We start from the raw sequence: 26,075 nt of genomic DNA, 5'->3' as shown, positions 1-26,075 counted from the left end.
CAACAAAAAAAGCTGAAATGAGTCAAAAGACAAGATGATAAAATGTGATTTGTTGTTCCCCCAGTCACAAGAAAGAGTGGCTACAATTAGTCCAGAAGGTGATACAGGAAAAAGAGAGAACAAAGAAAGAATGCAGAAGAGGGAGGGGATAAGGACTAGCAGAACTGGCAGTAAAGAAGAGAAGTGGGTGAGTTGCCCGGGTGGCTCAGTTGGTTAAGCGTCCAACTCTTGATTTCGGTTCAGGTCACAGTTCGTGAGTTTGAGCCCTGCATTGGGCTCTGCAATGAGCGTGGATCCTGCTTAAGATTCTCCCTCTCTCGGGGAGCCTTGGGTGGCTCAGTTGGTTGACCATCCAACTTCGGCTCCGGTCATGATCTCACGGTTTGTGGGTTCGAGCCCTGCATCAGGCTCTGTGCTGACAGCTCAGAGCCTGGAGCCTGCTTCGGATTCTGTGTCTCCCTCTCTCTCTGCCCCTCCCCCACTCACGCTCTATCTCCCTCTGTCTCAAAAATAAACATTAAAAAAAAAATTAAAAAAAAAAAGATTCTCTCTCTCTCTCCCCCCCTTCCTCCCTTCCTCCCCCACCTCTCCCCAGCTCACACATGCACTTGCTCTCTCTCTAAAATTCAAGAAAAAAAAAAAAAGAAAAAAAGGTTGGGGTGCTTCGGTGGCTCAGCTGGTTAAACATCCAACTCTTGATTTCAGCTCAGGTCATAATCTCACAGTTTGTGAGTTTGAGCCCCGCATCAGGCTCTGTGCTGACAGTGTGGAGACTGCTTGGGATTCTCTCTCTCTCCATCTCTCTCTCCCCTCTCACATCTCTCTCTCAAAATCAAAAAGTAAACTTAAAAAAAAAAAAGAGAGAAAAGTAGTAAAAGAGGCAAGAAAATGCCACAGAGCGAGCAATGTGAAGAAAGAGAGAAGAAAGTTCAATTAGACCAATTCCAATTCCAATTCCAATTCCAATGGAAGCTGAGAGACACACAGTATTCATATTCAGCCCTTCAATCCTTAGCAGTCCCTGAGGACATCACTGCAGTGTGGCTGACAGCAGCCAAGGAGCAAGATTAGATTATGTCGTTTTCCTCTCCAGCCACTTCACCCAACATTCATTAAAACCAACGTGGTCCTGGGCCAGGTATACATAGAAGTGTTTAGGGGTGCCTGGGTGACGCAGTCAGTTAAGAGTCTGACTTCAGCTCAGGTCGTGATCTCACGGTTTGTGGGTTTGAGCCCCACATCAGGCTCTGTGCTGACAGCTCAGAGCCTGGAGCCTGCTTCGGATTCTGTGTCTCCCTCTTTCTCTCCCCCACCCCTGCTCATGCTCTCTCTCTGGCTCTCAAAAACAAATAAAAAATGTTAAATTAAAAAAAATTTACACAGAAGTATTTAATAATTTTTGGGGTGCCTGGGTGGCTGGCTTAGTCAGTTAAATGTCCAACTCTTGATTTTGGTTCAGGTCATGATCTCACAGTTTGTGGGTTCGAGCCTTGCATTGGGCCCCACAATGTAGTGCAGAGCCTCCTTGGGATTCTCTCCTCTCTCTGCCTCTCCCCTGTTCGCATGCCCTCACTCTCAAAATAAATAAATAAACTTAAAAAAAAAAAAAAGATTTAGTAATTCTTAAAACATTTAACCAAAAAAGTAAAAAAAGCAGGGACTTAGAATATTAACTTGGCCATTATTTAGATAACTATTTTTTTTAAACAATCACTATGTTGAACACACAAAAAATTAATGAAGCTCTATGAGCATAACAATTAGATACCAACTGAATGTAAACAAAAAGTGAACGTATGATCCAGCTATATAACCAGTCTACCTCTTTCCCAGCCAAACATTAAAATATAGCCATCCATCCAGAAAGCTTGAAATGACGTGTCCAGACTCACTCACCATCGGTGGCAGCAATGGTAAACTCATCACCGCAGGAGACCCTGACCACTTGCTTCCCACCTAGGGGTCCTCCCAGCAGGTTGATTCCTAGACGCTTCTTGTAATTCCCAACGCCCAGCTGTCCACACTTATTGCAGCCAAAGGTCAGCAGCCGGCCTCGTTCTAAAAGAGAAAAACAACCGGGCACACATGGGGCATGGAGTACAAGGGAAAACACAGCCAGAGCAGAGTTCCACGGACTAGCTTCTGGTCGTTGAGAGAACACGAATATAAAGCTTGCCACACAACCTTGCATCTATGGCAGCTAGGGTATCTAAAACTAATTAGACTCTGAAAGTTACTCAATATCTTATTTTCTAATATTGTATTTTAAATGTGGAAAAGGGGTACTACCTTAGTAAACGGACAGATGGTACTAATTTAAAGGCAGTCATTTTCTGGAATTATTGGCATGGCACTGTCATTAAGAGATGTACTGACTGCGCATTTATAATGATTATTAAAAAAAATTTACTTGAATTCCTGATTTGTTAATGAGATAATACTGGATGCCAGGGGGAAAACGGGAGAATGTATATGTTGTTAAGAAGGGCTACTACTAGGGCTGCCTGGTTGGCTCAGTCAGTAGAGCGTTCGACTCTTGGTCTCAGGGTTGTGGGTTTGGGCCCTGTGTTGGGTGTGGAGATGACTTAAAAATGAAATCTTTTTTTTTTTTTTTTTTTTGGTGCCGACACCTGGGACCATTAAAAATGAAATCTTAAAAAAAAAAAAAAAAAAGGAAGAAGCACTAACACTTGACAGAATAAAAGAGCATGAGCTACTGAGGCCTGTGTAAAAAGTTGTAAACCAACTCACCATCAATAGCAGCCGTGTGAGTCTTGCCTGGGGCAATTGTACGGATCTTATAAAAGGACAGCTGTTTGGCCAAGGTAAAGGAGGTTGTGTAGGGAACTTCATGGTAAGCCTGAAACAAGATAAAACACAAAGCAAATACTCGGTAGGTAAAAAACGAAGGGGTAGCAGGCTGAGAATGTTGTCATGGTGACCAAAAGGCCTTTCAAGCAAATTTGTTACTAAGTAGAAGATGCCAGGTAGCTTTTCATCTCCAACAGAATACAAAACGGAATAAGCTCAATATGTCATCAGAGAATTTAATCAGTATATGAGGCAGGGCTTCCTGACAACAAAAATTTTAGATTCCTAATCTAAGAGTATGTAAAACATTAACTCTCCGTCCCAGAAAGTATCTACATGAGGATACAACCAGGGACACTTATGTTGGGTATAAACACTGTATATCTAACAAAGGCAGGGCAAAGAATTAAAATCTTGAAGACTCTCCAGCCCAGAATGCAACCAGTTTACTGTGATCTAATTTCATGTACAAGGCAGTGTTCTCAATGTGTTAAAACCCACGTTCCCTTTAGATTAGTATTAAAAAATTCCTCTCATGTAAGTTTAAAATTTCACAATAAACCCAATGTTATAATAAAACTGAAATCAAGTAATGGTAATTTTGAATATGGCTTTTCAAACTATGCAGACACCCTTCCCAGATTTGCCCCAAATTTGTACTCTCCCATTTGAGAATCAATACTGCAGAGATTACTTAAAAATTCTTATCTCTTTCACTGAGTCAGGAAACTTTCTTCTCTTGATTCTTTAGAACATGACAAAAATTCATTATATTAACACAAAGAGGAGACTTAATGTGAATTTCACAACATCCTTGAAGGAAGTGAACAGTAATTATATTTACTAAGCCTGTACAAGATCAGTGATTTGGGAACAATAAATCTAAAAAACTCTCCAGGGAGATCATGCATGAAAATGTGTTTCTTTTCATGTCAATTATCTTGTACCTATTTTAGTGATAGGTAGAACCTGAGTTCCGTCACTTGATTCTTTGTAATCAATTTATTTGTTGAGGCATAATAAACTATAAAATATTGTACAGCTTGAAAAATTTTTCTGTATACATATAAATGTAAAACCACCACCCAGATCAAAATATAGACCATTTCCATGATCCTAGGATCCCTTCCGTTTATACCCATACCCCCCACCCAGAAGTTACCAAAACTTTGTCTTCTGGTATCTATAAGTTAATTTTGCTTGTTCTTTTTTTTTTTTTTTTAATTTTTTTAACGTTTACTTATTTTTGAGACAGAGACAGAGCATGAACGGGGGAGGGGCAGAGAGAGAGGGAGACACAGAATCCCAAGCAGGCTCCAGGCTCCGAGCCATCAGCCCAGAGCCCGACGCGGGGCTCGAACTCATGGACCGTGACCTGAGCTGAAGTCGGACGCTTAACCGACTGAGCCACCCAGGCGCCCCTAATTTTGCTTGTTCTTAACCTCCATATAATTGGAATCATATAGTACAGACTCTTTCATGGCCGGCTTCTTTTGTTGAACATAATAATGTCTGTGAAATCTTTTTTCTTACGTACAATTTCATGGTCACTAACCAAAAGCATTCCCAAAGAAATTCCAGCCTAAGAGAAGTTCTGACAGTGTGGTGAGGACACCAAAGAGGGTACTTACTTCATGGTTTATGATTCCAGACATGCACTGATTCAGACCCAGCTTATTGAATTCATTGAGTCCACAGGCCAGCACTTTACCTGACTGGGTCAGCAGAAAAGTCCCATCACAGCCACACTGAACTGCGACAATAATCAAGGCCTTGGGAACATCCACCTGCAAGGAAAAAAAAAATCAGAAAAAAAAAAAAAAATCCCCCAAATGTAACTTGTATTAGGAAAAAACCCTCAAATTTTGTGATGTCCTGCATCTGGCAGAACTGACCACAGTAAAGACTGCTCTATCATCTTCAGATTTTCCCAGCAGCTCATTGTTTTTAACAAGGAGCTCAAGTTTTATAATTAAGTAAAACGCAGCAGTTCCAGGTTGGCTCAGCAGTCCTGTTGAAGTTTGTTTTAGCAACAGGTCTTATTTAGAAAGACTTCTCAGAAAATGTTGGGAAAGGAGAAGCTTCGATCCATTGCTGATTTTTGTTCTCTGAGATGGAAGGCCCCACGACAGTTATAGAAGAAACTCAGTAGCCTTGTAGGGTCCTAGTCTGGTCACATTATAAATGAGGTGACAGAGTACTGAGGAGGCAGCCAGGACTTCCAACTGCTCACATCCCTCTATAGCTAAATAAACAGAGCTGGAGAATGGTAGGGGGATAGAATGGATGTCTGTGAAACCTGAAAACTCAAATTTCAGTGCTTCTACTATGGCTTTTTGAAGAGAAACAACCATGAAATCCATTGAGAATGGTCCCACAAGTGATAGAAGTTAATTTTTAAGATGTTAATGAGCATTGTTAACAGTGAATGGTACAGTCGATTCCTGTCAACCTTCCAATGGGCAGGCAAGCCTGTGACCCAGGGTGGGTGTGAGAGAGGACCATGTTCTTCCTGCAGCTGCTTTTAGCTCCTGGGCCAGCTCCTGCAGGGCTAGCTCCTACAGTGCAGACAGTAATTAGATATTATGTTTCGTACAACATGACCCCTCAATACAAACACATATTTCATCTGGTGTCCAAATGTGGAAATGGGGGGGGGGGGGGATGGCTGTGATGGGTTAAGAAACAATATACTGCTTTCCAGTATCTTCCCAAGGAATTTTCTGGGTTCACTGTACTTGCTGATTTTAGCTGCCATTCCTGAGTAAGATGTGACTCCACAGTGTCCAAAGTGGCCATATCCTCTTTCTCAGCTTTTTATGATTTAGTCAGATGACAAGATCACATAGTGCTAACTCAGGAATTCTGGGTTGTCAGTCTCCCAGATAGAAAATATTTCAGAAATAAACACCTTGACATGAGGATTCGGAGAAAGAGGAGTCTGTATTATTACTGGAGTCTGTGTGTCCTCTACACAGGCTCTAGGAAGAAGCTGCTTCTGAGTTTACCTTTTGTGGTGTATAATAATCCTCTTCTGAATCCAAACCCAGTCGTCCTGAGACATACATAAGAAAGAAAACAATGAAAATGAGGGTCTTCTTCCCAATGAAAATATTCTACAGCATTCTCTTCCACTGAATCAACACTTCTCAAGTATAGGCTACATGTGTTTAGATGCATACAAGCTTGAAGTCAAGTTGGCTCCTGGGAATAAGTGGACAGAGACAAATCTATACCTACCATATTCACCACAGCCCCAAGAATAGACTTCTTTGTTTCGTGTCAAAACCACCACATGATTATCTCCACAGGAGACCTGCTCCACTGGATTGTTCAGGAAGAAGTTCAGCTGCATGGGTTCTAGTACTTCGGGCCCCGCAACCTTGTCCACCCCCATGCAGCCATAATAATCAGATCCAAAGGCATAGAGCTGACCCTCGTCTGCAAAAGAAAGAAAGGCATAACACATCAAAGGAATGACTCTGTCCAGCCGGAAAGCTGGGCAGGGCTGGCATGAGAACTATCCCAGCCACTGATCTTATATGAAATGACTGCATCAGAGAAATCCGAAGGATAGACTGTGCAAGTCTAGAGTTATTTTTATTTAGGGGGTCATGTGTACTGTTATAGTAATTTTTAAAAATTGGTAGTATTATGCTGAAATTTTATTAGGGCCATCTCTATTTTCTAGAGAAAAGGAAAAGTAAGCAATGGCAAGACAAAAACTAAACTTTAGCTCTTGATTCCTGATTTAGTGTTATTTACACCTGACCAGGTGGTAACGTTATTTTCCCCCCCAACTGGGACGTACAACATACTTCTCCTGATCCCATGAGATTTGTTATCTGTGTGCCTCTATGTGCTATTTGCCATAGAAAATTGGGCATGTTATTATTAACGTGTGTATCCGCTCACTGCCTTTGGTTCATGAATATGGTCTTTTGCTGTAAAATCCCAGCTGAAACTGCACAGCATTAAGTACAATACTTCACTTTAAATGCACTTTGGATGCTTTCTGTTGATGGCTTACCTGTCACACAGACAGTGAAATCATCACCACAGGACACCTGACGGATAGCTCTGCCTTGCAACTTTTCCACATGCTTTGGCTGTCGGTAGGAGGCTTTGTCTCCGTGGCCCAGCTGACCATGGAGTTTAGTACCCCCTTGCATGTTCTGTGAAATAAAGAGTTCTTGTAAAGTTTTAGCTTTTCATGCGAAAAGCTAATCTTCCATAAAACTTCCTATCAAGAAGACCAGGAGCGGGGCACCTGGGTGGCTCAGTTGGTTAAGGGTCCGACAATTGATTTCAGCTCAGGTCATGATTTCATGGTTTGTGGGATTGAGCCCCACATCAGGTTCTATGCTGACAGCATGGAGCCTGCTTGGGATTCTCTCTCCTTCTCTCTCTGCCCCTCCCCTGCACCTGTGCTCTCTCTCTCTCAAAATAAACAAACATTAAAAACAATAATAAAGAAAAGAAAAGCGTAGGAAAAAATCAGCTGGAAATTTAGAAACGAAAAAAAAAATGGGTAAGGGATTAAACCTTTTAATGATAGGTAGTATAAAACCCCTGCCAACAGGTAAAGATTTAAAAGTATCCAGATTGCTATCCATCAAGACTTAAAAGAACACATTCCCAATTCTTTCTCCTTCAAGTCTGAGGTGAACTTTACATTTAATTATGAGTGCTGGTAAAAAAAAAAAAAAAAAAATCCGTACATAGTTTAATTAATTTGATTGCTTTCTATAGGAGTATACTCTCTAGGAAATCCTTAATAGGAGTTTTACAAATTTTGGTCACAGTTTCCCTGAAGTATGGAACAATTATAAAGAATCTGGCTATATCAAAGAGGCTGCTATATAGCACTAAGAATAGTCCCAAATGACTTTTCAACAGTTTTATAGGGGCTGTGGCAGCCCCCTAGGGGCTAGTTCCTTAAGGGACAGGGCTTTAGGAAGTAACAGTTAACATGCATGCATGCATTCATTCATTCATTGATTCTTTTAATCAATCAATCATATCAATCAATCGATAATTGTCTACTCTGTCACGCACTGGGGACAAAGCCTGGCCTTGTGGAGAAGTTATCTGAGACTGCTGGAAAAAATGAGCTCTCAGGAAGAAAAGGAAGAGTGAGAAGAATTGACGACCAGAGACAAAGTTAGGTAAAGGAAAAGCACTCTGAAACACATGAGAAGGCACGCTATGGCCAAAAAGACAGGAGAAAAGCCAAGAGAAGATGTTCTCATGGAAGTCAAGGGAAGACACAGCTTCAAGGAGGGAGAGATCAACTATGTCAAATGCTGCTGGGAGGTCAAGCAAAGTAAGGACTACAAAGTATATGTATTATTTCCACAATTTATAGGTCATTTTGTTAAGAGTAGTTTCAATCAAGTGGCAGGGACGGAAGCTGCATTGTAGGCGAATGAGGACTGAGTGGCAGATAAAGGAACAGATAGCAAATACACGCAATTTGTTCCAGAAGGTGAGAGATAAAGTGAAATCTAGAGGGGAGCAAAGAAAAATTCTGAAGATATACCTAGCCATCTTCGATCACTGACACAGGTCTTAGAATTTTCCTGATGTGGGAACACTGCTTCATTTGTTTATAAAACTGTTTCACAGATACTAGTTGCTCTGAAATTCATGGTAACAGAACAGAGTAATTAAGGGACTTCCTGAAATCACCCAGCTGTAAATAAGAGTCCAGTCTCCTGAGTCTAAACCTAGGGCTCTTTTAATTCTTTCTTTCCTTCTTTCTTCCTCTCTTTCATTCATTCATTCATTCATTCATTCATTCATTCAAAAAACACTTACAAATGACCTAATATGTACCAGGCATTGGGGACACATCAGTGAACTAGACAGACAAAATCCTTGCTCTCGTTAGAGCCTACATTCCATCACTCCACACTGTCATTCCTGTGCACATGTTCAACTAACAAAATACTTAGACATCCTCAGCCCAGTAAATAATTAGGCTTACATCACTGTTCTAAAGTACTTAGCTTTCACTTACCACCCAGGTGTACAGTTCCTTCTCCACTGTGACCACAGCAAAGTGGGTATTCCCTGCACACACCTGCCGGGCACTACAGCCACTCTTGATGACATCCAGTTTCTGGGGAGTGGATTTTCCACCACCCCAAACATAGACTTCACTGGTTCGTGACGTTACCACAGCAATGGGTGCTTCAGTCACAGTGCTTGACCTGTCAACAACCCCCAGAACAAAGGCACATTTAACATAAAAACTGTATCAAAGGAAAATGCTTCCAGTCCGTTCCCAGAGAAGAACCGCCAATTATGGTATGAGAAAGTATGTTCTTTCTCGACAACTTATTTCAACCCTCTATCATAGCAGGCTCTGCAATTTCTGCCTCCGGGCTTCATCACAGCTCAGCCAGATCAGATTCCAGTCTGGTCCATAACATCTACACTTCTCAACTTTTCAACATTCATCATGGTAATGACGACCGCTACAGCACGAGGGTGAAATCACAGCTTTCTTTTTCTCAGAAATAACTATCTGACATTTACGCAGATGTTGGCTTCTGAAAGGATGCCAAAGGCTACTTACTGGGATCAAGCAAGGCATAGACCAAAAGAAAGAAAGACCCCCTGATGGTAATTTAAGATATATCACTTTTCACGAGTCTCTTAGGCATTACCTTGGTCTTTTTGTAGGTGCATTAAGCAGTATGACTTTTTCCTCCATCTCTCTACCAAAAAAAAAAGCAAAGATACGTGAGTGAAAGAATTGGTTCCTACGCTGCACCAATGTCTCTGAAATACATACACTTCACAGGTTTAGTCCTCTAATAAACCATATGTCTCCAGCAACACGACAATACTTTGGGGAAAGTACCTTGATATGATTGGAACAGTTATACAGGCCTGGCTTTGGACCATTCATTAAATAGGAAGGGGCCAGCAGTTTGGGGACATTTGTTTTCTATCACCAAAAAACATTCCAAACTGGAACAGAGAACCTCGAGAACCTCTGATGCACATTTTAAATTTTAAATACCTGACATCTCCATCTAGTCTGCCCACTGACTTCCCAAACTCACCATCTCTAAACCTCAGTTCATTTTTCTTCTCCCACACAGCTTTTCTTTCTGACTCTCCTATTTCTGTAACTGGCACTCCCCATTCTCTCAGCAGACTACACTTACAACGTTGGTCATCCTGGACTCAGGTGTCTCCCTTTCTTCAATATTTGAGTCCTACAGATTCTACCTATGCAATGCCCTTTATAGTCACTTCTGCTCTCCAGGCTTGCCACATTAGCTCTGGGCAGCTTTGCTTCCTGGAATGTAGTAGCACCTCCTAACAGGTAAGACTTAACACAGTACCAACTGACTTTATTCAGTCCTATACTGATTCAACACCGAGACTAGTTTGCTAAGTAAGTCTTCCTTAGGCATGCCCCTCATCACATGAACTACCCTCTCATAAACATCCATTACTTCTACACTACTGCTTAAATTAAGCACAGATCCCTTTGTCTAGCATTCAAGATTCTTGACCTACCTTTTCAGCCTTTCTTCCTGCTACTTCCTCCCCATATTCTGGTCCAGGGTTCTCATTTTGCCTAAAACACTTATAGATGAATTCCTGGGGTGGTGTTTAGGCATCAGTATTTTTGGAAAGCTCTGGAGAGGCTGCTATTGAGAGTCCCAGGTCTAGAACCACTAACCTACTCAGGTAGAACTTAGTATTTTCTGAATATTTTCCACAGTTCGCTGTCTCTGCTTTATCTGGAAAGCTCTTATATTTTTTCATCAAAGTACAAAGTTCTAATGAAGTACTATGTACACATCTACAATTATCTCTATAAAAATTGCAATTAAAAATTATCAGTGGAAATATCTGAAAAGAAATTAAAATAGTGATTATATTATTGGGAAGTAAGCCAGATAAAAAATTTAAATATGCCTAACCAGCCGCAAAGGGTGATATTGCTGGACGATGTATGGGACATAAGTGGAAGGTCGGAGTGCTGTATCTGGAGTATTACACATTCTAGGCACTGAAACACTGGCTAGAGTTCAAGTGGAGAAGAACCAGAAAAGATTAATTAAACGATACCACAAAATAAAGGTACTGACCAAATAGCACAGATTATGGAATTAAGTATATGCTTAGTGTATCTAAGAGCAAGGCTTGAAAAAGAGCACAGCAAAGGTCTGAATATTGGGAAGATATAGAAACAGAACTGGTAGGGGAGGAGGAAGGACAGTAAGACAAAAATAGTATAACAGGATGAAATATAGACTAGAACATTTAAGAATAATAATGGGGTGCCTGGCTGGCTCAGAGGAGCATGTGACTCTTAATCTAGGGGTCATGAGTTCAAGCCCCTTGTTGGGTGTAGAGATAAGAAGGAAGGAAGGAAGGAAGGAAGGAAGGAAGGAAGGAAGGAAGGAAGGAAGAATAATAATAAAGAACATGTCTTTTTTTAAGTTAGTGTTTGAAGCCTCTTATAAGACATGAGGGATAAAAGATCTCCTTCCTACCTCTAGAGACCAATGCCACAGAATAAATCTCAGGAAGTAACCTGTCAACAATCAATCAAGTCTGATTTCAGGACATGAGCAAAGGTATCTGAAGAATACTCCTCTAACTGAAATCTACCATCTGAACACATGTACTGAAAAACAAAGGCCCACTCTAAATCCACACTACTGTCTGATCATTACTGAGCATCTTGTGCCAAGCCCCGGGCTGAGCACTTTAGATACATTACTTCCTTTAATCCATACCCTACCTGGCTTTATAGAGGAGGAAATGAAAGAAGAGAGGTGTTAAATAACTTGACAAAGATAACAGAACTCAGATTCAAATCTAAGGATGTCTGAATCCAGAGCTCTCCTCTCTTAATTACTACACTCTAATGCCTCAACTCTAGATTAAAACTCACAGATGGGGGGAGTGCAAGGTTCTAGGGTCTCATCATATAAATTCAGAACAAAACAGTACAAACTAAGGAGGTGAAAGTCAGGAGCTCCTCTCAAGCAACAAAAGAAGTGATGTTAGTAGAAAACAGCACCAGAGTGGCCAAGTCAGGAAACACTGCCCTCTCTTGTGGTCCTTTGATCAGGCCTTCAACAATCAATCATCTATATAGAAAGACAACAGAGTGACTTCTCTGTACTTTACCTCCTGCGTTTCCTGAGAAGGGGACGATCCAGAAGTTCATCTGCTGTGGGTCTCCGCTCAGGATCCTAAAAAGTACAAACTGGGTTAGTTTTAATTTAAAGGAAAAGGGAAAAATGGGATCTAAAGAGGCATTTTACTTCCTCTTAGAAGGCTGTATGCTAAAATTACTCAAAGACACAGTGTATTATCCTTTTGTATATTATCCTTATGTTTCAAAAAACATAATTCCTTTTTTTTTTAAATTTTTTTAATGTCTATTTATTTTTGAGAGACCGAGAGAGAGAGAGAGAGAGAGAGGGAGACATGGAATCAGAAGCAGGCTCCAGGCTCTGAGCCATCAGCACAGAGACTGATGCAGGGCTCAAACGCACGAACCGCAAGATCATGACCTGAGCTGAAGTTGGACGCTCAACTGACTGAGCCACCCAGGCGCCCCAAAAAACATAATTTCTTATGTCATATTCCATGTTTCACGCATATCATCTCATTATCATCAACACTTGTACATGAATGAGAATGCACCTTCCTTACTTGTTCAGTTAGGGCAGTGACTCTCAAATTACAATATATATAGCACTTAAGAATCTCCCAGAGTGGGGCCCCTGGGTGGCTCAGTCAGTTAAGCATCTGACATTGGCTCAGGTCATGATCGCATGGTTCCTGAGTTCGAGCTCTGCATCGGGCTGTGCTGACAGCTCACCTGGACTCTGCTTCAGATTCCGTGTCTCCCTCTCTCTCTGCCCCTCCCCCACTTTTGCTCTGTCTCTCTCTCTCTCTCTCAAAAATACATAAACATTAAAAAAAAAAACCCAATCTCCCAGAGTGCTTGTTATAAAGATTTCTGGGATTTACCTACAGAGATTTGGATCCACTTGGTGTGCGTTGGGTCTCAGGAATCTTCATTTTTTTTACTTGTAAAACATCCCCATCCCCTAGTGATTCCAACACCTATGGTCCATGAACCATATTTTGAATAATAGCAACCTAGACGACACTTCAAGGCAACTGTGAAATGGCAGAACTATATTTATTCTGCACATTAGGAACTCTAAATTATCTCTGACTATAATTTTGTAAAATTGATTTACAAAAATTAATCTTGATCATAAAAAATGGAGGACAATGTAGATGGTAAAATCATTCCACAAATTAATTACAAAGTAAGAATTAAGAATCTGCTGCCTGAAGGACATAACTATCATGAATTGCCAATGCCTATTCTTCTAGGTACAGCCACAAATACATCCTACCCTGGGGAAGTGGATGTGGCTTTATACAGGTTCATCTATGCCATACTCCAAACACTACGGTGGGAAGGGAAAACACCAAACTGAAATCAGCATGTAAGTCACACTTACCTGGTCAAGGCATGCATGGACCATTTGAATCAGTTCCAAAGAGTACTGGCTAGAATCAACTTCCATGGCCCGGATTCCTTGTACAATCTTCACACACAAATTGAGTGGATTCTATGGGAAAATGATTATTCTTGGTTATATAAAGATTATAATCCACCAATAGGGGCTCTGAGATATCTGTGACTATTATTTAAAGAAATGGAAATATGATTTCTTTTATAAACTATTAATGTGCATCAGCAAGAAACGGTTAGGGATACACTGTTGCAATCAAGAAGAATGAAGCCAAATGGCCAACATGGAGATATGACTGTGTGGCCAGTGGCATAATACTCAAGAGTATATTATAATCTGACCCTTCAGTTGAATCACAAGAAAAAGGAAAACAAGATTAGCCATGCTTCTTAGCTTTAAGCACCTCCTTTACCAAGTAATCTGCTTCCTAATTCATATATCCTAATAATGGTTATGCAAGGGATACTCTGCCTCAACAGACAACGAGGTAAATAGTAAGATGATAATGATAATATAATAATACCATCAACACCTTAATCAAGAGACCACTCTGTACTAGGTAGGCATGTTACATATATTATTCTTTTTAACCCTTGCAAACCTCCCTTAAGGAGGTTATTATGATTACCAATTCAGAGATGTAAAGTATCTTGCCCAAGACTCCACAGACAGTAAAAAATGGAGACATAACTCTAACCAAAGTCCATCTGACTCCAAAACTCATTTTCCTTCCACTATATTACTTGGGAGAATTAAATGACAGACCAGAATAAACTTCAGGATTTAGAAAAATAAATAGGTCTCGTGAAAGGCCAATGAATCTGCATTATCTTATATTTGCATTTTTCATATACATTATCGTAGCATCTCTATGAGAAGGATATATATTTTTCCTTGTTATAGATAATGAAACAGAGGATCAAAAAGATGAAACGATTTGCTTAAGTTCTCACACGTGGCTTGCAGAAGATCTGAATCCATTTTTGCTACTCAGATTGGTCCACAGATAGCAGCATCAGCATTGTGCAGGAGTTTGTTAGAAATGCAGAATATTGGGGGGGGGGGAGGCACCTGGGTGGCTCAGTGAGTTGAGCATCGGACTCCGCCTCAGGTCATGATCCCATGGTTTGTGGGTTCAAGCCCTATGTCGGACTCTGTGCTGACAACTCAGAGCCTGGAGCCCACTTCGGATTCTGTATCTCCCTCTCTCTCTGCCCCTCCCCCACTCGCTCGCGCGCTCTCTCTCTCTCAAAATTAAATAAAACACTAAAAAAAAAAAATTAAAAAAGAAAAAAAGAAATGCATACTATTGGGACCTACCCAGACCTACTAAAAAAAGAGTCTGCATTTTAACAAGGTGCCCAGGTGATTTCCTATGTGTATGAAAGTTGGAGAAGCACTACTTTATATTGGGCTTTAGTTAGAAGAAAAGAAAAAAAAGACTTAAAGGAATTTGTTGTCAGGAAAGAGGACAACAGCCTTGCTAGGGATGTAGTGTGTAACTTTTTATAAAAAATATCAAAACACTTTAATGAGTATTATACAATTTGCCTTAGCTTTAACAAAAAAAAAAAAGTAGCTGAAGCATAAGAAATGAAATGGTTTATCCAGACTACAGTGTCACATAGTGGATCCTAGAGCCAATTTCAAAATTATAAGTCAATAAATTCAAGTACAATGCTTAAAGCACTTGAGTAGGATTATTTCAGTGGGAACTGAATATAAATCTGGCACATAGCAATTTAATAATACACTACTAAACGCTTGCATACTTTTTTTTTCTACAGCTGATTTCTGTTGAAGAAATCAGAAACTGAGGGATAAATGAATTTGATTCTCTCAACCGAGTTATACCATTTGGAAGGACAAGGTGGGGATAATACAACTTACTGTGGCATCAAATGTTCTCTTTAGTGTAAGCAGTTCAAAAATGACACAGCCTACTGCCCAGATATCAGACTTGAAATTGTATTTTACTCCTTGGCAGAGCTCTGGAGACATGTAATATGGCGTTCCCACAAGCTGAACAACAAAGAAAACAAAGAGTAACTTCATTTTTGAGAGAACTATATTAATATTTCAACAACTAAAGTAAATTTCCCACAAACTAGTGATAACACCTATGAAACGTTCACTAGTATATCCCAAAATGTTTTTTATGAGATGATGCCACTACGGAGAGAAATTTTCTTTCACATCAAATTTCTTGGACCAATGATAAAGGGCAAAGACACTGTGGTATTTGGGAGGTACAACGGTGATTCCTCGATCACAGAGGCTTTAGGCCCACTGAAGACTTCATACAGATAAAGGCACAGTAAAAGCTCACCAATGGAAAAAAATAAAAAGAACTGGCGGTGGGGAGAAGATAACTGAATAAAGGGGTCAAAGTTGTAACTAAAATGCATAGTAGTGAAACTCTGTAAATGACTCAATTTGACATCTGCAATACCAACACAGCTAGTGAATTTCTTTCAAATTTAAAAAAAAGATCTTCTGCCTTGAAGAATGGGTTTGAAGGGGTATCTGGGTGACTCAGTTGGTTGAGCGTCTGACTCTTGATTTTGGCTTGGGTCATGATCCCAGGGTAGTGGGATTGAGCCCTGCCTCAGGCTGTGTTGAGCATAGAGCCTGCTTAAGATATTCTCTCTCTCTCTCCGCCTCTGTCCCTCTATCCTGTTCTCTCTCTAAAAAAGAGTGGGTTTGGAAATAAAAATATCCTGAATGGCGGTTGTGCCAATGTACCCCAGAAGTTCTAATAAAACTGATAGCCATGTTTATTTTTCTTAATATGAAATTTATTGTCAAATTGATTTCCATACAACACCCAGTGCTCATCCCAACAGGTGCCCCCCTCACTGCCCATCAGCTCCTTTCCCCTCCCTCCCACCCCCCATCAACCCTCAGTTTATTCTCAGATTTTAAGAGTCTCTTATGGTTTGCCTCCCTCCCTCCCTAACTTTTTTTCCCCCCCTTTCCCTCCCCCATAGTCTTCTGTGAAGTTCCTCAGGATCCATATAAGAGTGAAAACATATGGAATCTGTCTTTCTGTATGACTTATTTCACTTAGCATAACACTTTCCTGTTCCATCCACGTTGCTACAAAAGGCCATATTTCATTCTTTCTCATTGCCAAGTAGTATTCCATTGTGTATATAAACCACAATTTCTTTTTTTTTTTAATTTTTTTTTTTCAACTTTTTAAATTTATTTTTGGGACAGAGAGAGACAGAGCATGAACGGGGGAGGGGCAGAGAGAGAGAGGGAGACACAGAATCGAAACAGGCTCCAGGCTCCGAGCCATCCGCCCAGAGCCTGACGCGGGGCTCGAACTCACGGACCGCGAGATCGTGACCTGGCTGAAGTCGGACGCTTAACCGACTGCGCCACCCAGGCGCCCCTAAACCACAATTTCTTTATCCATTCATCAGTTGATGGACACTTAGGCTCTTTCCATAGTTTGGCTATTGTTGAAAGTGCTGCTATAAACATGGGGTACAAGTGCTCCTATGCATCAGCAATCCTGTATCCCTTGGGTAAATTCCTAGTAGTGCTATTGCTGGGTCACAGGGTAGATCTATTTAGAATTTTTTGAGGAAGCTCCACACTGTTTTCCAGGGTGTGATAGCCATGTTTAATCAGCAAAGCCAGTAATTTTTAGATGACTTATATGGCATTTATAAATTTTCCTATCATTCTTTCTTTAAACTTGTTAAAAAAAAAAGTCAAGTTTTGGTTTTACCAGAATACTGTTGATAAGAAAAACTCATATAAGGACACGATTGCTTCCTTTGAAGCAGAGACTCCCAACCTTGGCTATCAGCATCCTTGGATGGCTCTAAATTGCTTATAGGCATATCTTAACATTATCAAAAAAAACATCAACAGGACAAAATTCATTTAATTAACTCACATTTTCAAGTTCAAGGACAGGGCAGTATGAAACCAGAAGAGTAACAACTGGGTCTTATAATTCCTAAAAAAATGAAATCACTGTCCTTAAAAATCAACCTATGTCTACTCTTTACCAATGGTCTTTCTTTAAAAAAATTTTTTTAATGTTTATTTTTGAGACAGAATGTGAGCGGGGGTAGGGCAGAGAGAGAGGGAGATACAGAATCTGAAGCAGGCTCCAGGCTCTGAGCTGTCAGCACTGAGCTCAGATCTGAGCCGTCTGAGCCGAAGTCAGATGCTTAACTGACTGAGCCGCCCAGGCGCCCTACCAATGGTCTTTCTAAGTAAGGATCAGGGAAGAAGGGAGCCCTGCAGTTCAGACTATGTATGATATTAAGATCAGACTGTTCTCTGGGCATCAGCCTTTATTTGTAATATCAGGCTTCTGCACCAGAAAAATTCAGAGGAAACACAAAAAGAGATGTCTAACATCCTAAGCTCAAATATTAAATAAGAGATAAGCTGAAACCCACTAAAGATCCTAGGCTGGAAAAAATGATAGAGCATTTTCCTGTTTTTAGAAAAGTCTCCTGGTCAGTGTTAGAAAGGGCTATGAGGTCAGAGCTGTGATGTGGACAATGACTCTTGAAAGAACATCTCAGCATGTAAATGCCTGTTAGCAAGCCCAGGAAAAAACACTCCTGAAGACTTGCTTTATAAATATGGAGAACTTGCAAGAATACTGAGAAAAGTGTGTGAGATTTAGAGTGTACACTATCTCATGGTACTGGAAAGGAAAAGAAAAGATAAAGTATGACAAGGGCAACACATACTTACCGTCTCAGCCATGGAATACTCAGAATTAAGTTTCTTTGCTAGGCCATAATCTCCAAGTTTTATCAGGTTTGCCTTGGTCAGAAAAATATTTAATGTCTTTATATCTCTGGAAAAAAAAGATACCATATATTTATTATTTACCATATATTACCATACATTTTGCTTCATCCCCAACTCTGCCCAGAATTAGTACAGAATAAAATGTGTGGTTACCCCTGCTCAGACTGTTACAGGATCCAAAACAGTGGTCACCACTTTAACATTGAAAAGGGAATTTGAGGGACTAGAGGCAGAGAATTAACTTCATTCTCCGGGGCTTCATAGCACAGGCATGTCTCCCACACCATGGAGGACGTTAGGAAAATTGAGGGCTGGATGGAAAATATAGTGCCCCAGGTAATCCTGTAATTCCTATAAAGTGCACTGCCTCTTCAACTACCATTTATGCCTTGAACTGGTTGGTGTTAAAGTTTCAAATCTGTTAAGGCAAGGGAAGAGGCTGCGCATCTCAGCAGCAACATGATTCGGCTGTAGAGATCACCTAAATAAAGTCACTGGCTATTTTTCTAAAGATGAATTGATCCTATGCAACACAAATAAACTGCCTGGTTCACACTCTGGCTTCCTTAAAAAGGGAAAAAAACAGAAAAATGTTTTTTTTTTTAAGTTTATTTATTTATTTTGAGACAGAGAAAGAGAGAACACACACATGTGCAAACAGGGGAGGGGCAGAGAGAGAGGGAAAGAATCCTAAGCGGGTTCTGTGCCTCCAGGGCAGAGCCCGACACGGGGCATGATCTCACAAATTGTGAGATTATGACCCAAGCCAAAATCAAGAGTCAGTGCATGGCGCCTAGATGGCCCAGTTGGTTAAGTGTCTGACTCTTGGCTCAGGTTCAAGCCCCACATTGGGAGGCTCTGTGCTGACAGTGTAGAGCCTGCTTGGGATTCTCTCTCTCCTTCTATCTCTGCCCCTTCCCCACTTGTGCATGTACTCTCTCTCAAAATGAATAAACTTAAAAAAAAAAAAACTTAAAAAAAAAAGTCAGCGCTTAATTGACTAAGCCACCCAGGCGCCCCACAACAATACTCTTTGTGACTTTTGAAAAGAAAATGCAAGTGTAGCCATTCAATAACTATTGAGAAACACATATTAACTGAATGAACAAACCAACAAAAAGAGAAATACAGTACTGGGGAATCAACATTCATCTCTAGCAATGATCAATGACTTACTTCAGAAGGGTATAATGTGGAAATGTTCTTCTAACAGTTCTTTCCTATAGCTAGAAATGAATAGAAAGATGTTTTCCCTCCTCAAATCTGGTAAAACTGTGTAATTATACAAAACAAACAAACAAAATATTTTTGGGGGCGAGGAGGGGCAGAGAGAGAGGGCGACAGAGGATCCAAAGTGGTCTCTGCACTGATAGCAGTGAGCCCAATGCGGGGCTCAAACTCACGAACTGTGAGATTATGATGAGCTACCCAGGCACCCCAACAGCTTTTTATTTAAATTAAGACTCGATTATAAAATTAAAACACCTGCCAATTATTATTGCTCACAGGGAACATTTACTGGGAATTCCAACCAATCTAATACCACTCCTCTCAGTGGCTTCTAGACTTTACTGATGAATTAATGAATTGAACTCTAAAGTATCTGTTAAAGAAGTGACTGAGTAGTACTTAGCTATTGAAGAGATTCTTCCTAGATCATAAACATAGTTTAACTGCAGGAAGTGAAGGTAACACGCCTCATTACTCACTCTTTCCTTCCTAAATTATATTAACGGAAAAGCCTTGACAGCTTAATCAAGAAAATAATAGTGCTGACGGGAGGCACATCCAAGGTGGGGCTCAGATTGGTGGGGAGGACTTCATTCCGTATTCTTTTACTCATACCTATGAAGGATTCCAGCTTTATGGATACAGCTCACTGCTGAAACAATCTGAAATAGGTACCACACCACCATCTGCAGAAAAAAAATGAATTATTTTTGGACTGGAAATAAGAAAAATTCCATAAAGACACACACTAAAACAAAACAAAGGAAGCTACAACCAGAGGTTATGATTCAACATGACCTTACATTTCTTGCTTGGAGGTTGAGTAGACAAAGAAAAGTGGTAGGAGTAAAAATAAAAAACAGGTCATCATAAGACAGTTCCAATGTCATTATAAAATATAATATGGTGAAGCAGAGTTGTGGAAAGAAATCCAAGAAGAATGCAAAGGTATAGAAAACTGGGCATACCAGTATGCAGTAATAGAACCAGGAAAGAAAGCCCATAGAGAATCATGATGTGGAGGTAAACCGTTTAGGAAGCAGCTATAGACAGCTTCCTTGTTAGAGGTTTCCTTTCTCATGAATATCAACCAGGGCCTGGAGGGAGTCTGAACAAAAGGAAAAAAACGCTCTTCATTGTTGGAAGAGGAAATACAGAACTAGAATACAAGAATCACAGCATTACAATTCTAGCTTCCTTCCACAGAAATATGAATTACCTCTTCCTCAAACAACTTGTCCTTCTGGCGAAGGATTTTGTCATACAGGTTCCCTCCTGCAATTAAAGGAGAGGCAGGTTAGAATTGCTTAATAAAGATCAAAGCTTGACTTCTATATCTACCAGGGTTTTAACAGGTGACCCAAAGAAATGAAGGATTCTACTTCCTTTCCAAAGGAAACCCCTTCTTCTCTCTTCGCTCTTTACAAAACTCTTCCATCCCTCAAGTACTGTATCTAAAGTAATTTTAAAAGGTTCCCCTAAAAAATGAGGCTCAATACAAAAACGGGAAGTATGACATTTTTAGAAAAGAATAAAGGCCATTCCTATATTATCCCAATTAGCAAAATACCTTGAATGTCTTCGTATCAGAAGACTTTCTTTTTTAGAACTCCTTTTAAAGGAATCTGCAATATTTTTGTAACAACTCTCTGAAGTGTGACTACTAGAACACTGGGTACCTGTGATGCAATGTTTTGTACATACAGGTGTATCTCATCGACAACTTCCTTTTCTATTGCGTACTGAAAAGGTTTCCCATAATTTACGGTACACCTTAGATTGTTTCCAGTCCTTACTCCCTTTGCTAACTCCTTCCTGTGGAATAAGTCTGAATTGGCTTCTCCCTTTCCTTTATCAAGTAACAGACTGCAAATGATCAGGGTTCATTTTACTTCCTACCTGCAACTATAACTTAGGCCTTAGCCCGGGCTCTGTTTCACAACTTCTTTTCCCCTGCAATTTAGTAACTTGTCACTTCAACAAATCTACCACCGTTCTAGTCCCTCCTAACCACAAAGGAAGTTACTACTTGTGGCTTCTGCTACTTTAGAAATATCTAACACAATCTTCTACATTTAGGGTTGATCAGAACCAGGAACAACCGTGGTGCACAAGAGTCAAGACAAAAAGTTAGAATTCTAGGAGCTTTCTCTTTGAGATTTAAGTGAAGAATATGCTGGGACTTCTTTAGCATAGCTAAAGCTTCTTTAGGGTAGCTTAAGAAAGGGCTTTGAGGGTTCTTCTATGTAATAAGGATAAGAGCTAGGACAGCATGTATTAAAGATTTGCTGCACACCAAGTACTATGCTAGGGGCTTTACATATTCGTTTAATACAACACCCTAGGAGACAGGTACTGTTTATTAATAAACTCATATTAAGGTGAGGAAGCTGAGGCACAGAGAAGTTTCTTGTGCAAAGTTACAAAGTTAAGAAGCAGTGGAGCTTGGGAAATGGGTTTAGAGTCTATTTTCTTAGCAAATGAGCTATACATACTGCTATCTTCTAAGCAAAATGGTCCAAAGTAATCAAAGACCAGATATATTAAAGCCATCCTTTACTATCTGTCATTTTCATTCACCTATGATCTTTGAATCACTCTTCAAAAGGACAGTTTTGGTTGAGTCAGTATTAATAAATGTCCCTTATAAGATTTCATTAAATATACCAAGGAGTGCCAAGCTACACTATGTTTCTAGTGCCTAATTAGATGTCTAACATTAATGCCTAACTAATGTTAATTCATTAGAAAAAACCTTGAAGAGTGAATGTAAAATTCAACTGAATTAATAATTTGAAAATGGAACTATAAGCATAATAGAGAATTTGAGCATGCAGTATGCAGTATTCCTTCCCTTATTTTGTAAATCACTTCAAAATTCTCCAGGGTCTGAACTTATTTCTCTTAAACTCTAGAAATCCATTTAAAGTTGTTTTTTTGTTTTTGTTTTTGTTTTTTTTCAAAGTAGGCTTCACGCCCAGTGCCAGAGCCCAATGTGAGGCTTAAACTCACAACCCCGAGATCAAGACCTGAGCTGAGATCAAGAGTCAGATGCTCAACTGACCGAATCACCCAGGCAGCCCTCCATGTGAAGTTTTTCACCAATGCATATACCTTATTCTCCTCTCCCCCTCAAGGTAGGTACAAGCACAATAATGTCTTGCCAGAGGAGGTCCCACTGAAGTCTACCTTACCATTACAATATTCCAGCTCAATCAGCAGAGTCGTATTGTCCATGAAATGATTGTAGTAGGCAATAATGTTGTCATGCTGCAGCAGCGCCAGAATAACAATCTCATTCAAGGCATCACGACGTTCCTTCTCTGACAGTCGGGTTAAATCAACTTCCTTCCACACAACCAACGAGTCATCCTACAACACAGTAATAGAGGTATCGTGCTTTCCTCTTGGCTGGCAGAGAATGAATCCACACCTGGATCTCTAAGCCTAGAAAGAAAACTTCCTAGATGGGCACAGACGGACTCCTTTTATTTTTTCCTTTAGACAAAACAGGAACAGAATTTTAAGATTCTTCATAAAATTAAGCTTTACAATTTACTGCAGGACTAGGGAAAGCAGAACACTAAGATGCTATTACATTGTGGCCACATTTAAATTTGCATGATGTCAGTTCCAGATAAAAAACAGGAGATATAGATCTCAAAGATCCTACTGAAGGGCATCATGACAAACTGCTAGTCGTAAGCATTGTAGTAGGGCTAGAATACTGGAGAAATGGAGAACTGGAGAGACTGGTTATCTATAGCTGACCAGAGTTTCTTATAAAATGGAAACATTACACTTACCTCTAATTTTATAAATTTAGATTTCTCTAGTGATTTCTGTTTATATTTTCTGGATAGGAATAAGTCATGCCTAAGGGTTCAGAGTTCACTTTCCTCACCTGCCCTATTTTGCAACTCTGTATCTCCCATAACTTTTATGTATCACATGATTCCCTCTATCTGCAACAACTCACCTTCAGCTCCCAATACCCACTTCCTTTTATAACACCGAAATTCTTTCCAGATACTGCTTCTTAGCCCAGAAGCATCCACACCTACATCACTCTCCCTATCCTTTAGAATGATTCGGCTAAGCCTTTTAAACTTTTGGCGGGGAGATATCCTGATAAACTTTCTACTGTGCATGTATTCAGTGCGACCGTTCCCTTTAGAACTCAGACACTAAAATGATATTTGTCCGTCCTTTTTCATTTATATACACATGCAACTTAAATGCTATTTGTTTACTAACAGGGCTAACTTGTCTTCCCATCGAAATATAAGCTTCTTGGGGGAAACGGCTGCTTCTAATCAAACTTTTGTACATTCAGACCTAATAAACATTTGGCCAAATGGCTAATGTTGTGCCATTTTTTGAGAAGTGTAATCAAATTTAAATAAACCAACCTCAGTAATCAAGTTCAACATGATGGAAAGGCATGGATAAGGAGATGTGAAACTCTGTTCTAGCCCAAGATTTACTTCTAATTTAAGTGTCAAGTCCTTTAAATATACCGTCTTAGTTTCTTTAACTTAGTTTAACTTTAACAGAAATAGTAACGCTCATCTTCTCTTTCTCATATTTTGAGTACAAATAAGAAAAGCAGAATACTAACAGTAACCCTAACATCATACATTAATGCGGCATTAGGATAAAAAAGAACACTTGAAAATTTTCTCTTGCAACCACCCCTCTCCTCCATCTTTTAGCCTTAAAACTATGCTAGCTTGGAACACACCCCAGAACTGCAGATGGCGTACTGATGGATGAATCATCATCATCATCATCATCATCATCACCTATAGTCTTCAAGTTTAAGACTTTAGTGATCAAATACAATTGATGGTTAGTTTTTGGAAGCAGAGTCACCACTACAGGGTTTTTAATATCACTACACATTTTGAACTTGGTGGTCAGTGATCTAGGAATGTCTTCAAAAGATGTGTATATATGCAATAGGGGAGGGGGGGTGGGTTATGTTCACATTAGGTTCTCAAAGGTCTCTTTGCCTCTCGCCACCCGAGAGGCTTAGAATATACCAAAAAGGTATTTCCCATGCATAAACACTGCGGGATAAACATTGATGAAGACAGCGATGACCCTCTCAGTGACGTTCTAGAAAAATCTCCAATTAAATGTTCATACCTGAACTTAAAGATAACGGCAAAGACGGCCGAGTTGCCACTGATTGTGGGAATTCTGAAGCTACGCCCCTCCTCTCCACCCCGACCCTGGAGAGCTATACTGCATGAGGAAGGAAGTTTTGACAACACTTCACATTCGTATGTTACTTTTAATTTACAGTTTGCAAAAAGTACCTTCGTTCGATTCTCAAAGTAAGCGTAAAAAAATAAAGATTATTTTTGAAGGTAGTTATCATTAACCCCAATTTACAGATGGGTAAGCTAAGGCTCAGAGAAAGTTCAATGACTTGCTCCCTTCCCCGGGTTCGACAGAAACGCCCAGTTAGCAAAAACAGTGATCTGACGGATTCCCGGTGCCGGTGAGCCGGAGACTGGAGAAGACCCCGAGACACACACCCCGCCTGCGGCTGCGCAAACCTAAGCGAGCACAAGGCGCAAGCCGCAGGCAAAGCCGGGAACCGGTCGGGGCTGGGAAGCGGGGCGGCGAAGGAGGGGCTGGGACGGCCGGAGCCAGGGGCCGCTACCTCGGTGCGGCGGTACAGCGTGGCCTCCCCGAAGGCGCCGCGGCCCAGGACGCGGATGGGGATGTAGTGCAGCTCCTCCTGCTCCGCCGCGCCGCCGCCGGCTCGCGGCCCCGGACCAGCACTGGGCCCCGGGCCCGAGTCCCCGCCACCCCCGGACTCGCTCCCAAAGTCCGAGTTGATGGAATCGCAGTGTCGCTCGTACTCGCCCAGCACCGACATGGCGGCGGCCGCGGAACCGGCCTGCGTGTCCCCGGCGGCGCTGACCACGCTGAGCCTCTCTCGCTTCAGACGCCGGCGCGCGGCTCCGTCAGCCCCGCAACCCCGCGAGGCTCCATGGTGGCTCCTTCCCCCCCTGACCCGGAAACAGTTCCTGGTGCTTCCGGCCCGGCGGGCTTTCCTCCGCCTGCGCTGGCCCACTTGCTTAGCCCAGCGGCTTCGGCTTCCCTCCCTCCCTCCCGGGCGGGCCGGGCTTGGCGGGCGCTGGTGGGGACGCCGTGGGACCGAAGGGCTCCAGACACGGCAGGGGATCACCGACGGGTCTGTAGACCACTTCCCCGATCCCTGGCCAGGTCCCCAGACAGCTTCGAGGGCCAGAGGTCGCCCAGTCACCTCTTGGCGCCAGGCCTATCTCAAGGGCAAGTGATTCCACGTTGGACAGTGCTCTTTGTTTAGGGAGATATTAAAGATACTATAGTAAGCGGAAATATTTACTGCCTGTCATCTCAGTAGGTGGGCCCAGTTATTTCTCCCAGAACCCCCACTAGGTTCTCCCTGTTCTGTACTACTCCAAAAATATTTTAAATCAACTCTCCTGACACTCTTTTTCCAGATTTAACATTCTCCTTGCGTCTGTCTTTCCAAATCTCTGACTGTCTGATCTCATGCAGCATTCTTCGAGCACTGAGGTGTCAATGTATTTGAGGGTGGGAAATCTACAATAAGATGCTCCTTACCCTTAAGTCACTAGGAGAATTGTAATACAGTAAAAAAAAAAAAAAAAAAATAGGTCCCAACAGTTATTGACCTTG

The 26,075-nt window shown here is 41.1% G+C and overlaps 1 protein-coding gene across 3 annotated transcripts in view; it reads right to left on the bottom strand.

Annotated features, from left to right (window-relative positions):
* NEK9 (NIMA related kinase 9) overlaps window positions 1–25,392 on the bottom strand; it is a 39,569-nt gene extending 14,177 nt beyond the window's left edge. The window contains exons 1-16 of one of the 3 annotated variants that reach the window (XM_047080336.1): window positions 25,048–25,392; window positions 22,568–22,745; window positions 20,593–20,648; window positions 19,989–20,059; window positions 18,084–18,189; window positions 15,243–15,374; window positions 13,338–13,448; window positions 11,980–12,044; window positions 9,486–9,536; window positions 8,834–9,026; window positions 6,842–6,986; window positions 6,052–6,252; window positions 5,820–5,866; window positions 4,443–4,598; window positions 2,752–2,860; window positions 1,897–2,058 (exon numbers count right to left, since the gene is read on the bottom strand). In XM_047080336.1, coding sequence (XP_046936292.1) covers window positions 1,897–2,058; window positions 2,752–2,860; window positions 4,443–4,598; window positions 5,820–5,866; window positions 6,052–6,252; window positions 6,842–6,986; window positions 8,834–9,026; window positions 9,486–9,536; window positions 11,980–12,044; window positions 13,338–13,448; window positions 15,243–15,374; window positions 18,084–18,189; window positions 19,989–20,059; window positions 20,593–20,648; window positions 22,568–22,745; window positions 25,048–25,266 — 2,002 coding nt within the window. In that variant the 5' untranslated portion in view covers window positions 25,267–25,392. Of the gene's footprint in view, window positions 1–1,896; window positions 2,059–2,751; window positions 2,861–4,442; window positions 4,599–5,819; window positions 5,867–6,051; window positions 6,253–6,841; window positions 6,987–8,833; window positions 9,027–9,485; window positions 9,537–11,979; window positions 12,045–13,337; window positions 13,449–15,242; window positions 15,375–18,083; window positions 18,190–19,988; window positions 20,060–20,592; window positions 20,649–20,943; window positions 20,978–22,567; window positions 22,746–25,047 lie in introns of those variants that run through there. The other 2 variants (XM_047080337.1, XM_047080339.1) reach the window with 2 other exon arrangements.
* Between the last annotated feature and the right edge of the window lie 683 nt (window positions 25,393–26,075).

The sequence above is a fragment of the Lynx rufus genome, unplaced genomic scaffold (assembly GCF_022079265.1).
Source record: "Lynx rufus isolate CCGP_SWC_20201006 ecotype Redwood Valley unplaced genomic scaffold, mLynRuf1.p SCAF_17, whole genome shotgun sequence".
Lineage (NCBI taxonomy): Eukaryota > Metazoa > Chordata > Mammalia > Carnivora > Felidae > Lynx > Lynx rufus.
Note: the sequence above shows the minus strand (reverse complement) of the source record. Positions and strands in the feature narration are given on the sequence as shown.